Source organism: Rhipicephalus microplus, chromosome 6, assembly GCF_043290135.1.
Source record: "Rhipicephalus microplus isolate Deutch F79 chromosome 6, USDA_Rmic, whole genome shotgun sequence".
Classification (NCBI taxonomy): Eukaryota; Metazoa; Arthropoda; class Arachnida; order Ixodida; family Ixodidae; genus Rhipicephalus; species Rhipicephalus microplus.
In genome coordinates, this window is record NC_134705.1 from 71,778,163 (window position 1) to 71,793,555 (window position 15,393).

At 44.1% G+C, this 15,393-nt stretch overlaps 1 protein-coding gene across 1 annotated transcript in view; it reads left to right on the top strand.

Annotated features, from left to right (window-relative positions):
• The first annotated feature begins 2,629 nt into the window (after nucleotides 1-2,629).
• Nucleotides 2,630-15,393, top strand: part of LOC119167597 (cytochrome P450 4c3) — a 32,148-nt gene continuing 19,384 nt past the window's right edge. Inside the window, exons 1-2 of the mRNA XM_037419095.2 lie at nucleotides 2,630-2,850; nucleotides 7,979-8,242. Of these exons, the coding sequence (XP_037274992.2) occupies nucleotides 7,993-8,242 (250 nt within the window). The 5' untranslated portion in view covers nucleotides 2,630-2,850; nucleotides 7,979-7,992. The remainder of the gene's footprint in view (nucleotides 2,851-7,978; nucleotides 8,243-15,393) is intronic.

Sequence of the window (15,393 nt, forward strand, 5' to 3'; positions counted from 1 at the left end):
GTTATTATTCTTTTTTGTTGTTGTTCTCCAGATTAGGTGCGCGTAACCAAGCTGAGGGGAGATTAAAGAATGGTATAACAAGAGCTTTATGCCCTCAGGCAGTAGTTATGTATTTTTATTGATGAGGCCAATTGTTTTGCAAAGTTTTTGTGTACTTCGTTGACATGGTAATTCCACGTGAGATTACTCGAAAAGTACACTCCTAACAGCTTCACACATTCAACTATTTCTATTTTTTATTGAGAAAGGCAGACGTGAGGCAGAAGAGCTGTGGTATTTTTCGGTCGGAACAGTACTGGTTTAGTCTTTTGAGTATTGATTACCAGAGAATTTTTCTCAGTCCAGGAAAGTAGAAGTGATAAAACATCTGCGCAAATTTTTTCTATATCTTCGGTTTTCTCAGTAGTCACTAACAGGGTTGTGCCATCTGCGTAGCAAATAAGAGATATTCGGGGGTGTTAGACAGTGTACTGCAAGTCATTCACATATATGGAGAACAGCAGAGGCCCTAGTATCCTTCTCTTGGGGACCTCAGCTTTAATCCACTCAAGTTCAGAGTGGAAGTCACTAAGGGAAACATACTGTTTTCGGGGGCTTAGATAAGACGACATGAGGTTATGAGCAATGCCGTTTATACCGTAGGAATGCAACTTACTGAGAAAAATTCTATGACTTAATGAATCACAAGCCTTTGATAAGTCAATAAAGATTCCTAAGTTAACCAGTGATTCGAGAAGTTATGTAATATTATTTCTTTTTGTTTTAGCAAGGCAGTTTCGGTAGAGCAGTGTTTTCTGAAACCATGTTGAAAGTTGTCAAGTAACAAGTGTTTAGAAAGATAACTGGATAGCCTAAGGTGCAAAAGTTTCTCGATGATTTTAGAAACAACTGGCAGAATTGAAATAGGCCGATAGTTTTTAAAGACATTTTTTACCCACGTCTAAAAACAAGACAACTTTCGAAATTTGCATTCTCTGGGGAAATGTTCCACTGGACAAGGTTAAGTTAGGTATATGTGTCAGCAGAAACGTGAATAAGTCTACAACATGTTTAACAGGTCTAATTTACAGCTATAGACATCGCAAGTGCTCCTATTGTTTGAATTTAGGATGGCACTGCGCACCTCCTGCACGCCGGTAGGAGATGATAAAATAGATGTAGCGTTGAAGTTTAAATCTATGTTGCCTGAATTGTAACATTCTGAACGCGTGTCAGAAAATTGTTGTATAAAAAATCGTTGAAAAAATTGGCCAATGGTGAGCCTGATACAGCTTGACTTTCATAATTAATGGTTGTAGTTTGTTGACAGTTTCGGGAGTGGCCAAGTACGTAATTTGTTTTCTTCCACGTTAGGTTAGATTGTTTGATATCTTAAGAAAATAACTTATTATAGTAGGTAATTTTTGCCTTTCTAACAACGTTGACTATTTGGTTTTGGACGGACTTAAATTCTTTGAATGCGCTAGGATCTCGACTAGTGATGAATTTTTTGTACAAATGTTTTTTTTTGCTTCATTTTTTACAGAATGTCTTTGGCAATAAAGCGTACACATCGGTAATACTGAACTTGTAAACCCTCTCTGTCTCTTTGTTCTTTTTTTTTCGTTTCCTGCAGACGGCAATGTGGTTTGTGCATCACCGTGAAGCTATACGGCGACCATTTTTTGTTTCTTTGTTGTATATATTGTTACGGGGAAGATTATTCACCGAGAGTTGGTCTTGATAACGGCTTAAAGAGCGCACAGTCATGCAGGCCAACGGGAGAAGCTCGAGAGTCCAACCCACAACAACCACGTTGTCGTCTTCTTCATTTGGGTGCCAATTCATCTGTGTCGGAGCGACAGTTCTATACACGTATCATCATGTTTATCATACGGGGAAAGCGGGTTGCAGGTTTTAAACAACACTATACGCACAGGAGGCTTAGCACGACTTTAATAATTTTTCGCGCTCGTCTTCATGATACAAATATAACACTAAGGCACAGTCTTCCTGTAACCTATGATTCCGTATAAATTGATTATATGTGTATATATATTATGGTTTAATCACATGCACCTCGGCATGCTTGGCCATTCACCAGTTTTTTTCTTCTGTTTTTTACGTATAGTATGCATACAGTACATTTATGTGTGCATAGTACTGCACCACACCGCAATTTGCCATTATTAGCATGTTAGTATTTACAAATTTATGCCAAATTTTCTTTCTTCTTTTTCAAACGGCGGGATTATACTTGGAACTACCAGCTCTATAAAAAATTGTGTTAGTTTAGGTACTTTTTGATTTAGAAGCACTTCTAACTTGTGTGATTGAGTTGAATCGGTGTTACGTATTTTCACGCACTGTCGAAACTTAGTATTAGGGAATGAAAAAATGAATGAATTAATGGTCGCTTGTATCGTGATCGCAGTTTCTTCTTATGGAAGCTCTTGTCCAAAAGCCAACAACACCAGAGAGGACGAGTGTGCTTCGAAAGCATTCCCGCGGCAAAGCGTTGTCGTCATCCCACGCCACTTCACACACTCCACGACGGTCAAATCAATCAGCCATCCCGCTCTTCATCTGCGCGACCAAAGGACGGTAGTTTTTGAAGGGAAAGGATAGAATGAGAATGCCCACCACTACGCTCCGAGGAAGGTTCTCTTCAAGGACGCCATTGTAAATACGTCGCTCTCTTGCACGTGCCGTGTTGGCGTAGCTTTCACGGTAGCGGTAAAATGACCTCCCATCGGATGACGAAACAACCTGCCATAAAGCTAAGGTGATCATCTTCGAACAGGCAGTCAACGAAGCGAGCAAACAAGAAAGGATACGCGTTCAGCTGTTCCTCAGACTTTGCCGTTACAGGTAAGAGCTGAAGCCTTTGGATATTTCACTGACTCTTACTTGGTCGCTGTGAGAAAAGTATTGAACTGCGAATGGTGCTCGTCTCCTTTTCCTTTAGTGAATGTCAAAAAGCAAGCATATTTTTAAATTTTTTTTCGCCGCTTCTGTTTTTTTAAACAGAAACATAAAGTATTTCTATCCCTTTCTAAAATAAAAAAAGCCTGTAGGCTCGCATTCACAGCTACATGGATATTAGAAAGTTGTGGTGCAAGGTCATGAACGGGGGAAAAAAAAGAGGGACACAATATTGCTGGCACGTGCTTCAAATACCCACCTGCGTGCTATCACAAAGCGTGTTTAATTGCATTGCCTTGTTACGTTCATGTCTAACCTTATGCAAGCGTAGTTCTACGATGTAAAGGGTTTGTTTGGATCGAGCTTTCTTGCAATAGTTTGGTAACGTTTGTCACATTACAAATATTTTTTTGACAACGGACAACAGCCGTAAATGATTTTAAGTTATACTGTTATACATATACATATCTTTAGAAATGTGTGGGATTTCAAAAACTAGCATGTCTGTTTTCGCAATACGGGCTTAGCGATTAAAATTGATGTCTTTTTTCTGGGATACTGAATTTACTGAGATATATCATCTCAGCAAAATTAATATACATCGGTGTGAATGCTACTGGAGATTGGCAGTATATCGCTTTTCCCAGACAACTCGCGAACATCGCAACAATTTTACGTACGGTGCAGATGCTTGATCTCTTTCTTGTGCCATTTCTCGTACTTCTAACAGGAGTCACTTGTATTGTTTCATAAACTTTGTGCACTTTATTGAAATATTTATAGCGTTCAAGAATTTAACTGCATTACTTCACTGTTACTGAGTAACTCACTGCGAATTTGCACTGTAGTGATTTTAGGGACAGCGAGTGGTGTCAACCAGATTATGTATGTATGACCTTTAAGTGGTCACGGACGAGGTGTTCAGTTGCGTAGGAGTGAAGTAAGGAAACAATGCGTGGTGAAATGCGTGAACTCGCGAACGCTACTGGTACGGCCCCACCAACTTCCTCGATGAAACCATTGCCTCTATCGCATTGTGGTTGTCGCGGCTGGGTTCAAATGCGTGATGAGTTGACGTGTTCAAATACACCAGAATATCGCTGCCTCAACCACTGTAGATTATTGACTACGGTGCTTGGCATCCGACCTGGACCTCGCAGGTTGGTTCTCGGTTGCTGCGGTTGAAGTTCGGTGGAGGCGAAATAGTTGAGGTTCCAATACTGTCCGATATCTGTAAGCGTTAAAGAATACCAGCTCGTGTTGATTTCAGGAGCCCTCCACTATGGGGGCCCTGAGATTTATAATATCGTGATTTCGGGACGTAAACATCCATATAATATTTTCAGTATTAGAATTCTACTCACTGAGGTGTCCTGCGGTGGGTGCTCTAAGATGACACGTGCAATATTTTAAGAATTGCAGTAGCCGCATTATCGACGGAGTCGTAAATGCTTGATTCCCGTGAGCTTAGGTGTGGGCGCAAGTTGAAGAACACTATTGATTGATATGTGGGGTTTAACGTCCCAAAACCACTATATGATTATGAGAGACGCCATAGCGGAGGGCTCCGGAAATTTCGACCACCTGGGGTTCTTTAACGTGCACCCAAATCTGAGCACACGGGCCTACAACATTTCCGCCTCCATCGGAAATACAGCCGCCGCAGCCGAGATTCGATCCCGCGACATATGTCGCGGGATCAAATCCCGGCTGCGGCGAAACCCTTTAATACGGTGCCTCCCTTTAATACGGTGCCTTTAATACGGCGACACCCTTCAATACGGTGCTTTTAATACAGAATTTTGCAAAACCCTTTAGTACGGTGCCTCTCACTCATAATCATGGGCATTTTGAACGTTAAACCGCAATAATTATTAACGCAATAGCGTTAAAGAGCTCGAGTCGCAGAAATTTCGCTGTCAGAATTGTTGGTTGTGAGCGAAAAGTCGTCATATGTGCGTGCCCAAAAAATGAAGCAGAAGCAAAAAAAATAAATTAATAATTAAGAATCATTGGTTTGAGTAGGGGATCGAACCAGGGTCTTTTGAGCGGCAAGCGGTAGTTCTGCCACACGGCCACGCTTTTGTTCGCTTTATTGGCTGTTCCCAGACACTGTGTACATGAAAATAACGTAATGGTCACGACAACCAGTAGTGGCAGTGCTCATTTGACGCTGCCGTGGGTGAAGTTACGAAGAATGCTTCAAAAGTGGATTCCACGCTGAGGGAGTTCATGTCAAGTCTGAATAGCTCTATATAACGAAGTTTAAGTAGTGTTAGTCAAGAATACAGCATTTCAAAACTTAGTCGCCTGTGAGTGAGCCAAGCCCAACCTCTATAATTCAGATAAATGTGGTCAATTCTTGCTATCGAAGTCTCACTGAGCGCCCCGCCATGGTTGTCTCGTGGTGATAGTGCTCGATGCAGACCCGAAAGTAGCAAGATGGAATCCCAGCCACGTTGGCGGTACTTTCGATGTAGGTGGAAATGCTCGAGACCCATGTGCATAGATTTAGGTGGGTGTTAAAGAAGACCTGGTGGTACGAAATTTCCGGAGCCCTCCACTACGGCATTCTTTATAATCATACAGTGGTTCTGGAAAGCTTCGCTCTAGATAACATAAAGCCCCACTGAGGCTAACAGTGGCTTTGTGATCGAAGGACTGAGGTTGAATCAATTCCTGTTGTTGCCAAACGCCTTGCCAAAACATCATCAATTCAACTTGTCTTTGCCCTTCTGTATGGTTCTCCATGATGAGTTCCCATCTATTCCAAGGTGATTTCAAGCAATAACCTGGGGATGTCAGCATCCAATTCGATCATTCACCGTTGTAAGTTGCAGCTGGCACAGGCATTGAACACAAAGCACGCTTGCAGAATTCTTTGCGCCATAATGCTATGCTATACTGGGCCAGAGAGAAGCACATGCTCGTTACCATGTGCGATCGCAGTCACTCGTCTCGGTGTATTCGAAAACTTTGTAGTAGCTGCGTGAATCGAGGACACCCCAGTTTTTATCTTGTTTCAAAAACACACACTCAACATGCACGCACCCGGGAGGACACAGGCCGACAACTGCCACCCAAGAGGTTCAGCACCTGCCTGTTTTTCGCAGGAATGAAAGATAGCAGGAAAGAAAAGGAAAGAAATAAAAGAGGCGTGAAAAATTGGGCCTGTATCTGCATGTTACACTGCAAATGTCGTCGGAAGACGACAGTCTTGCGTCCGGATTGAGTGAATAAAACGTAAAAAAAAGAATGACTCGAGCGTGCAGCGGAGGCCAACGTGCGCTTCAAGTCACGTCACACGTGAGACATGAGCGCTATCTGGCAGTTATCTTGGAAAACAAAGCGTGCGGCGTGCGTGCCCATCTCGGAGGGGATTAGGTGTAGAACGCAAGGTGACGGGTAGGTGCCAACATCAGGTCGTCTTAGGAAAGTGTTGGAAACACTTGCGTTTTTGTGCAAGCGATGCCTCGACAGCTCAGCGTGATAAACGCTACGGTCCTTAGAATTACTCATGTATAATGTTTCTAGAAAAAAGACACAAGCTATTATGGTGCCTCAGATATGCGCCATAATTGCTTTTTAATTGAGAATCGCACAAATATGAACGCTAAACCTTGAGCAATATTGGTGGGCGCTGCGGATGGGGTCGGCCAGTTGAAGTGTCGTTTGGGTTCGTTTAAGGCATCGTTAAGAGCAGACAAACAGACAAATGTACAGACAGCCCAAAATTTTTGCGTCGGAGGTCTCCAAGAAATACAATCGTTTAAAAAAAACAAGTAACACAGAAGGGGGAACAGTTAGGTAGCCGAATGGGAAAATTTCTACAAACGGCAAGCGAAACTGCTTTTCTACAATAAAGTTAGCAAGGCTCAATAAACTTGGTCCCGCCGGGCGGCGCATCCTGCCTAGGACAGGCGATCAAGGATTGTGCACTTAATTTCAATGAGGCCATATTTTTTAAGACCAGTGCACAAACGTGGGACTTTCTAAAATGAGGTGTTTCACACAGGCCTTGTCCACTCAAGCTAGCCGATATAAATGTTCATGCAGAGAGCGAACTCATGGCTTATATAACTCGTAGCTCAGTTATACGTCATTTCAGCTTTAAAACACGCCCTCCCCTTCTTATGAAAGGTGCTGTTTGCGGTACTTAAGAGCTTAGTTAAGATGATGTTGATGACGGTAAGAGGGCTCTGTCACCTCGAGGAAATACGCGATCACGAATTTGGAGATGGAAGGATCAGCTTGCGACAAGTCGGGATGGGTGCTGCTTTGGAGGTGTCGACGGATGAGCAGATGAGGGTCATTGTGTCACTCTCGTTTTGAGTGCAGCTTGAAGCGAGATTATTGGAATCTCCATTCACAGCAGAAGCACCATGCCAAGGTGCTCTCTCGCAAACGAGGAACGCTCTAGAAGAAATAACTTTTGTGGCAGTTTGCATGTTTCTGTGTCATCGGAATCTTTTTGCATTTCGCCATAGGCAGCAGGGGAATGTGTGACAATGACAACAATCAATTCTTGTAATTCTTTTTGCACATACTTCGAAACTACATCAATCGGTGATAGTTTCGCCGTGGTTCATGAAGATGGATGTGCTATTTGAAACGCCCGTCTCATGTTAGCCGAAGAGATCTTTTCTCTTCTCCATAGGCGCATTTGCCATCGGTGCCAACCTTATGGGTCCGTAAATACTCGAAGATAAACGCCAAAGTTTTCAAACTGCACCATGTTAACCAACTGAAAGTCGTTAAACAGATGGTCGTACTTTTTGAGTATTGTGTAGCTTGAAATATAAATGGGAAAGATGAATTTTTTAATGTTCTTTCAATGCTGCAAAGGATGTGGTTTCGAGAACTACCAGCAGTCGTCACATAGAGTGCCGCCACTTTCTGCTTGTGAGAACTCGGGCAATGAAGGAGCCGATTAGTCAGAGTTTTGCATTATCGGTGCATGTGCTCTGTGTGGTGCAGTGCTTTCTGGCTGACACGAACGCAGCTCGATAAAAAAGTGTATATGCTCCACCTCAATTGTGAACCAATTTTGATGATTTCTTCGTATACTTTGCAGCTGACAAACCAGTGATGATCCAATTCCTCTCGCCAAGCGGCGCCCTTGTACTTGCCTCGCGCTTTTTAAAGGGCACTGCATTGACTGTCGTTGGTGCTCTCCTATTGGCCGCAGTGCTCACCTGGATTGCCCGAAGGGTACAGTGGAAAACGTACAAGCATCTCAAGAGCCTGCCTCACCGCGAGGAGCAGGTGCCTTTTCAAGGCTTATGGATAATATACAAGTCATGTTTTCCACCCAACTCACCTGTCAGTTTCAACTCAAGTAAGTTCTTGTTTAAGTTTGCAAAAAAAAAGAAATCGAAAACACGTGCACGCTGTCTCAGACGGGTTCATCACAACACACTTAATATTTATTTATTTTGTTATAACCTCAGGGTCATAGGCATTACAAAGGCTTAGTGATAACATCTGTAACAAATTGACATTTTACTATATGCCGTAAATAGGCTTGTGGATGCGATGAAATTTATTCTCTATATGTTATAAACTCATCATCATCATGAGCCTCACTATGCCCACTGCAGGGCAAATGCGTTTTCTATGATCTGCGAACAAACCCAGTCTTGTGATTTCCGTTCGCACGTTATACCAGCGACCTTTTTTTTTGATATCATCGGCCCACCTAACTTTCTGTCTACCCTTCGTGCGTTTGGCTTTTCTGGGAATCCAGTCAGTCGCCCTTAAAGGGGCCCTGAAACAATTTTTGAGCATGGTCAGAAAACGCTGCCGATCGGTAGTAGAGGCTTGCCACAACACGCGAGCCGAATATTATAGTGGAGCAGGCGGCCTGGAGTTTGCAAAAAATTATCAATTCAGCTAAAAATTGCTTTTTCTTCTCTCGACAAATCACTGAATCGGCCCGAAAATCTTTCGTACTAAGCCCATCTATAAGCCATTGGCTGATTTGAACGTGGCGTGCTCGGTCGTTAAATAGATTATTGCGCTAGGCCACGACTTGTCCACGCATGCACGTGCGATCACACTGAGAAAGCCGCGCATTCGAAGAAAAGAATAATACTCAAGGACATGAGGCGCGCGTCGCGTTCTTTGTTTACCCCTCCCATTTCACCTCGCTTCGCTTCCAGCGCTTTCGTCGGGACGAAAAAAGAGAGAATGCGATTGCAGCGCCCAACATATCTTTGTAAATCCACTCCTACTGGACGGATTCCTAAATCTTTTGCCTCTATGAAGTTGTAGGGCAAGACGCTTTGCAAGTGAACTAATTCTATGGCTACTCAAAAAATTGTTTCAGGGCTCCTTTAATGACCAGCGGTTATCCTGCCTACGTGCTACGTACCCGGTCCACGTGCATTTCTTCTTGATTTCAACTTGATTCATAGTTGAAATCAAGTTATAAACTGAACCATTTTAATTATCACTAAAGTATAACAATATATTTTCAAACCTTCTGTCAGAGGTACGCTTGCGTATTCTTGTAAAATTCATCAGATGGCGGAAAAACCCCTAACAGCGAAACTTTCTTGACATAGAAACTTTTTGACATTTCTCTTACAATGCTTCAGCCAACCTGAGAAAATCCTTTACATTTCCGTGTAACTTACACGCTAAAATGCTACTTACATGTAACTTACATGCGCGAAGTAACTTTGCTAATTACCACAGTATTGCGACTATTTATAAATAGTTTACAACAGTGCTTGCTACCTCAATACAGCTACTTTTCTCGTAGGCAATGCACCAGAATTTCGCCGATGTCAATTTCGCTCGTTTTTCGCGAATCACGTGTGCTTGTCGGGTCGGCTGGTCACTTGCTTTGATAGTTAGCACAGCATTGCAGCTATATAATAATAGTTAACAGTTTTACTACCTGAATGCAGTGAATACGAATTTGGTCTTTGTGATTCATGTTCTCTTTTTTTAATAGTCGGTGGTTATTGTCTAAGGCTGAGCCACTGAGAGCTTTACGATAACAAAGCCGTCGGCTCAACAAACACCCACATAAACTTTAATAAAGAACTAAAGCGAATGCTATTTACAAAGAAGTACAAATTTAGCAAAACATTAAGCGGATGTGGTAAAATAGTTCTGTCAGCGTACAGAACTAAGTTCAAGACCCAAGCATAGTCGTTCCGCTCACCACGTCTTATTCGAACTCTCTTGTTCTTCGGCTTAGGATATATCTTGAACTCTGGCCCACTTGTCCTGTTCTAATTAGCGATGCTGAAGTTTTTTGGTTATTTGCAATTGGTCGCTGGAATCTTCGTGCTGGTTTTCTATTGGGTCATTTGCACGTTGATCGTTTGCACAGCGCTCTCTCGTGGTTGACCTTGCTTTGATGTCGTCCTTGCTTAGGCTACCATTCACGCGCGCTCTTCAATTTTTTATGTTGCGCAGTTTCTGATGGCGCCCAATTTGAACGCGCACTATTGAAACACGCACCACTCAACACAGTCGTAGGCAGTGCACCAGAGTCGCGTGTAAACATAGCTCCCAGAAGACGTATTTGAATTTGTCGAGTACTTAAAGGACTTGGCCTTGATGAGAGCAAAGTTGAAAATTAAAAACAAAACTACACCTGTGAATTATGTAGTTATAAAGCCTGCGCAAATTTCAGCGTCACCAATGTGAACATGAAAAGCGCAGGCTCCCAGCAATTCCCGTTCGCAGAGCTCCCACTGCTCTTTTCACGAAACCGTCGATGACGTCACTGGTTGAAGTAAGCACGTGGTTTGTAGCACGTGGTAAAATCAAGCGCATGGCTTTGAGGAATATGAGAAAATTTTATTAGGCAGCTTCACTAACTCAGTGTGTGACAGGCAGGCTACCTTAGGTTTGCGCTTTATCAACTTTCTGCTTGTTACGCCTGTTTAGTTACGGGTCATTTGCATCGAGTTACATCTGGTTCTATCTAGTTATTCCCCTTGATAGGTACTACCAGAGATGTTGGGAGGAGTATGTGCCACTTTTAGGAGGTGCTGACGCCCTCCTGGAAGGTTCGTGTTCCAGCCGCATGTATCCGCAGTTTTTATAGCGATTTTAATGCGATAGCGTTAAAGAGCTTGTTCAGCGATTACTCCGGTGTTTGTGTCAGGGTTCATGTTATAGTAAGTGAAAAAATTATATGCACCTAAAAGACCACAAGCGTCTCTTATTTTTGTATGAACATTTCAATGAAGTGTTTATGCATACCTAATATTGAATGTTTGGCTTTTATGTTATTAGGCAGCGATACTTTGGCATTGTTGTCATTGCAAGAGCAAATGGCGTTGCCGTTTTGTGGCTGTGTATGGGTAGTGTGGTTTATGTTTACACGTTTTGGAGGCCGTCGTGACTTGCTTTGCAAGCTTGTGCCATCTTGAACAACCACAGAACCGAATTTCGCGATGAGAAGGCTGCAATGGTTTCTTTACACGAGTGTGATCATGCAGCTTGATGCTGGCATTGAAGCGGCGAAGGCGGAAGCTGACGTCTTCCGAAGAAGAGGTGCTGCTCGTAAACAATTGAATCACGACCATGGACGCAGAGACCGAACGCAGCGTAGACAGAGAATGGTGGTTCTTCTCTCGCCAGATGCGTTGGTTCGAGGAGACCATACCACTTCAAGACGAGAAGTTTTCTAAACGGGTGTTTCACGTTATCAAGCGGTCCAACCACATGTCGATGACGAACGCTGTTTCTCGCTCACCCTATAGGGCTGTGTGGTGCTGGGACAGCCTTTTTATTCATTGGCGGTGACTATCATTTGTTTCACACAATACACGCAAAAGAAATCACTACAGAGGAAAAAGAAACACGTCCCCGAACTCGCTGTTCCACCCGGGCACACCTAAAAAGCAAAGCACTACTTAACGCTGCCCACGATATGGCAGCGGAAACAAACTGGCAATAATTGGCATAGGGAGCCAGCATGTTGCTGTTTTCGAGATTATGAGCTTTTCCATTTTTCCATCATTCCAAATGGCACAAATATTTCATTAGATAATTTATAACGCCCACATGCGAGCAGACTGGGAATAAGAATGCGCGTTTGCTCTGTTTCCGATTCCGTCGCTCAATAGCCCTCGAGGTTTCAGTGGAGACGTCGGGTGCTCCGTCAACTCTATGGACAATTGATTCGATGTCCTTCCAAACCACCCGTGTGGCTTCTCATCCTTGTCAGTGGAGTAGATAGACCACCTGTTCAGTGGCCTTCGAAATGCCCAAGTGACACCGGTTTCTACAACCAAACAAGAGGCGATTTCTACAACAAAAAAACAGGCACCCCGACGCCAGGATTGTTGCAAAGTGGAGTGATAGTGTATCCCTCACTGTCAAGTTGATCCAGCCTCGTTGGCCAGGGAAGCTGTGGCAAAAACGGCGACTAAGATGCCTTAGTCGCAGCTTGCAACACCGGGTAAAAACGCATGAAACACCACAAAAGATAACACATAGTAAGTTCTTAAAAATTTAGATCGACAAGGTTCGCTGTTGCAGGCCTTGTTCAGCTGATTTCCAAGCTGCCCCATTTCTTTTTGTTTTGTTTTCTCTCTCTTTTTTACTTTTACCTTCTACATTCTAAGAAAAAATGCAGGGGGAGTAACGTCCATGATAGTCCTCAAATCATGTCGTTTGTCCACCAGAAGACCAAGTGTGGTGAAGTGCATGTCGTGTGCAAATTTGTAGGACTAAGGAGAAGATATAAGTGGTTATAACCAAAAAAAAAGGAGAGAAAAGTGCTGACCCGTAACTGTTCCTCCTTTCGAGGACACCTCAGCAGGTCAGCACGAGAATGGGGTATGAAAATAAAAGATATAGGGAGGATAAGTTTAGAGAACAGAAAAAAAAGCGCGCTGAGGGTCATTAGATCTGCTTCGCACAACGGACTCACAAGCCCCCACGCGCCATGTGCAGCTGACTAGGGGAAGTGTTTATAAGTGAAAAGAATGGAAAAGTGAGCCCCGTAACTGTCTCTCAGGAGGAGGACACCTTAACAGTAGTTCACAAGGAATGGGGGCAGAGAAGAGATAAAAAGGATAGGATTAAAAGCTAAAGAGATAGAGAGAGAGAGAGGAAGGAGCGACTGAGGCGTAGGGACAGTGAACGACGGAAGTAAAGACAAGACAGGTATATATTGACACGGTTGCAGGAGTCCGAGGACGGGGCACCACTGGCGAGAGCTCTTGTCGGCGTCAGGAGATAGCGTATGGCAAGTCCAGTAGGCCAGAGCTACGCTGTCGTCGAAGATTGGTGAAGGAGAAGGCGTAGCGCCGGCCCAGTCAGCCAGAGCTACGCTGACGTCGGCGGTCGTGAGGGAACAACCGGTCGCCACGGAATCCAGCGAGTGAGTCTGCGCAGCTGATCAGGAAAGCTCCCAAGAAGGCCGGACAGGTATGGTCACCGCAAGGAAGCCAATGGCCCGCATCGACGCGTTGCAGAGAGTGCGTGAAGCCCTCGCCGAAGCGCGTAACCTCTGAACGGGAAAAGTGAGGTTCATAGCACTCACTAATAGGAGTTCAGTAGAACTTGACGGGTAGGCGCTTAAGTTCTTTCAGGTCACAAGCGCTCAAAGAGCACAGAAGTCTTGAAGAAGGTGATGAGGTCAGCTTGCGCATGCTTGACCAGGCATGCGTCTGCACGGGGAAAGAGAATCACATCAACAGTGAAGAGTCCCAGTTTGCTGTAAGCACCAAAGAGTGATCTGCGCGCATCCGAATAGCCCTCATACACGAAGATAATGTGATGCAGTGTTTCGGTATGCGGGCAATGACAGCACTTCGGGTCTCCCCGTCCCAACTCTCTGTGTACCCGTTCCGCCGGAGCTAGCAGCCGATGCGTAAGCGGAGAAAGAGGGCAGGCTCCTCTGTCGAAAATCTGATTTTGGGAGTGGGTGTGGTGGCTGCCCTGCTGCAACTCGTGGGTCCGGGTGGAGAGCGCTGACGGAGCAGCATGTGGACGAACAGCTCACATAGTCCCTCAGGTAGGGTTGAAAGGATTAAATGACCCCTTTTGTGTAGCCTTTGTTGGGTGCATGCGTCAGCAGCCTTTCAAACGTCTGGCTCTCGATCAGGTGCGTCGTATTGTCCTGAAATTCACCTTTCTTCTTTGTCAGGGTCGTGGACTGGTGGTTACGCGAGACAGGGGACTGAGGAATGAAGGATGTGACAAATGCATATTAAAGGGTTCAGTAAACCGTTGACAAGGCTCGTCAGCGCCCTTACAGCTACGATGAAGAAAATAACACGAGAAAGGATTAGATTGTCGTAGGTGTATACTGCGCCACCCATTATAAGGATTTAAAACTTCGTTCAACAGACTTGACATTGTTTAATATTGGTAACAATCATGCAAATCTGACGGACATTTCAGCGCGTATAAAGTGAATCCATCCACGCTGAATTTCTTCGGAATCGCTCGCAGTCATTGTAGTCAAGAGTGTTCGTTTTCGTCCCTCGTCGTAATATTTCTTGCTCCGATTCCGTAAAAGGCGAAAGCCGCTTCACAGGCTATTAATGTAGCTCTGAAGAACATACTTCGTTACATGGGCTGAAATTGTGGACGCAAGTGCATTTGTGTTTCTGTGGATCGGCTGTTCAGTTCACTGAACACCACAACCTTCTCCGAAGAAACGAACACCCCAGCACACATGCGAAACTCCTTCGCGGCTTGTTTTGTGCAAAGCTTTAAGAATGAACACCGTCACCTTGAAGTGTGATCACCATTTTCTTCAACTCGCTCAGTAAATCACGCCCCTGTGCCAATTTTTAAGACAAGTTTCTGATTTTCGTCACGCTGGTACATTTTATTATAAATATATGAAAGCTAAAAACCAATGTCAGCGCCATGTCTTAGCATGTTTTATGAGCATACGACTGCGTTATTGATGTTTAGGCGACCAAGTCGTCGTCTTCTAGCTATTTTATTTTTATAACAATTTTTGTTATATTGTCACGCAGCAAAGGACGACACAGTTGTCTATAAGGAAAACAAGTTTATTGGAGCAAACCTGTGCTCCCCTAACAACTGAAAGAATACACAGGCGGCGAAGCAGCGGCCGGCAAAACGACGGGCACGCTAGTGAGCGTCGGCAATCGAATGACGCGGCATCGGCTGTGCGGGAATTTATATCCCTCGGCGCGAGGGTTTCTCGAAAAGTCGAATTGTATCGAGAACGCCGTGATAGCGTTTGTCAGAAACGCTGTTCGTTCGAACAGCGCTTCTAACAAACAACGCTTGAAGCGTTGTTTCTATCGAACAACGCCTGAAGCGTTGTTGGATAGCGTTTGTTCGAAACGCTGCGAAAACGGCGATAGCACAGGCCGGCGCAGCCAGGCCGAAAAAAACAAAACATAAACAAACCCAATGCATGGTTCGCGGCAATATTTCTTGCAGGTATTAGGGCCAACATTGCCCTGTTTGAGGGTAATAAATGTTGCTAGCTTTGAATTAGTGTCTGAAATTTTTCTTTCCTACGCA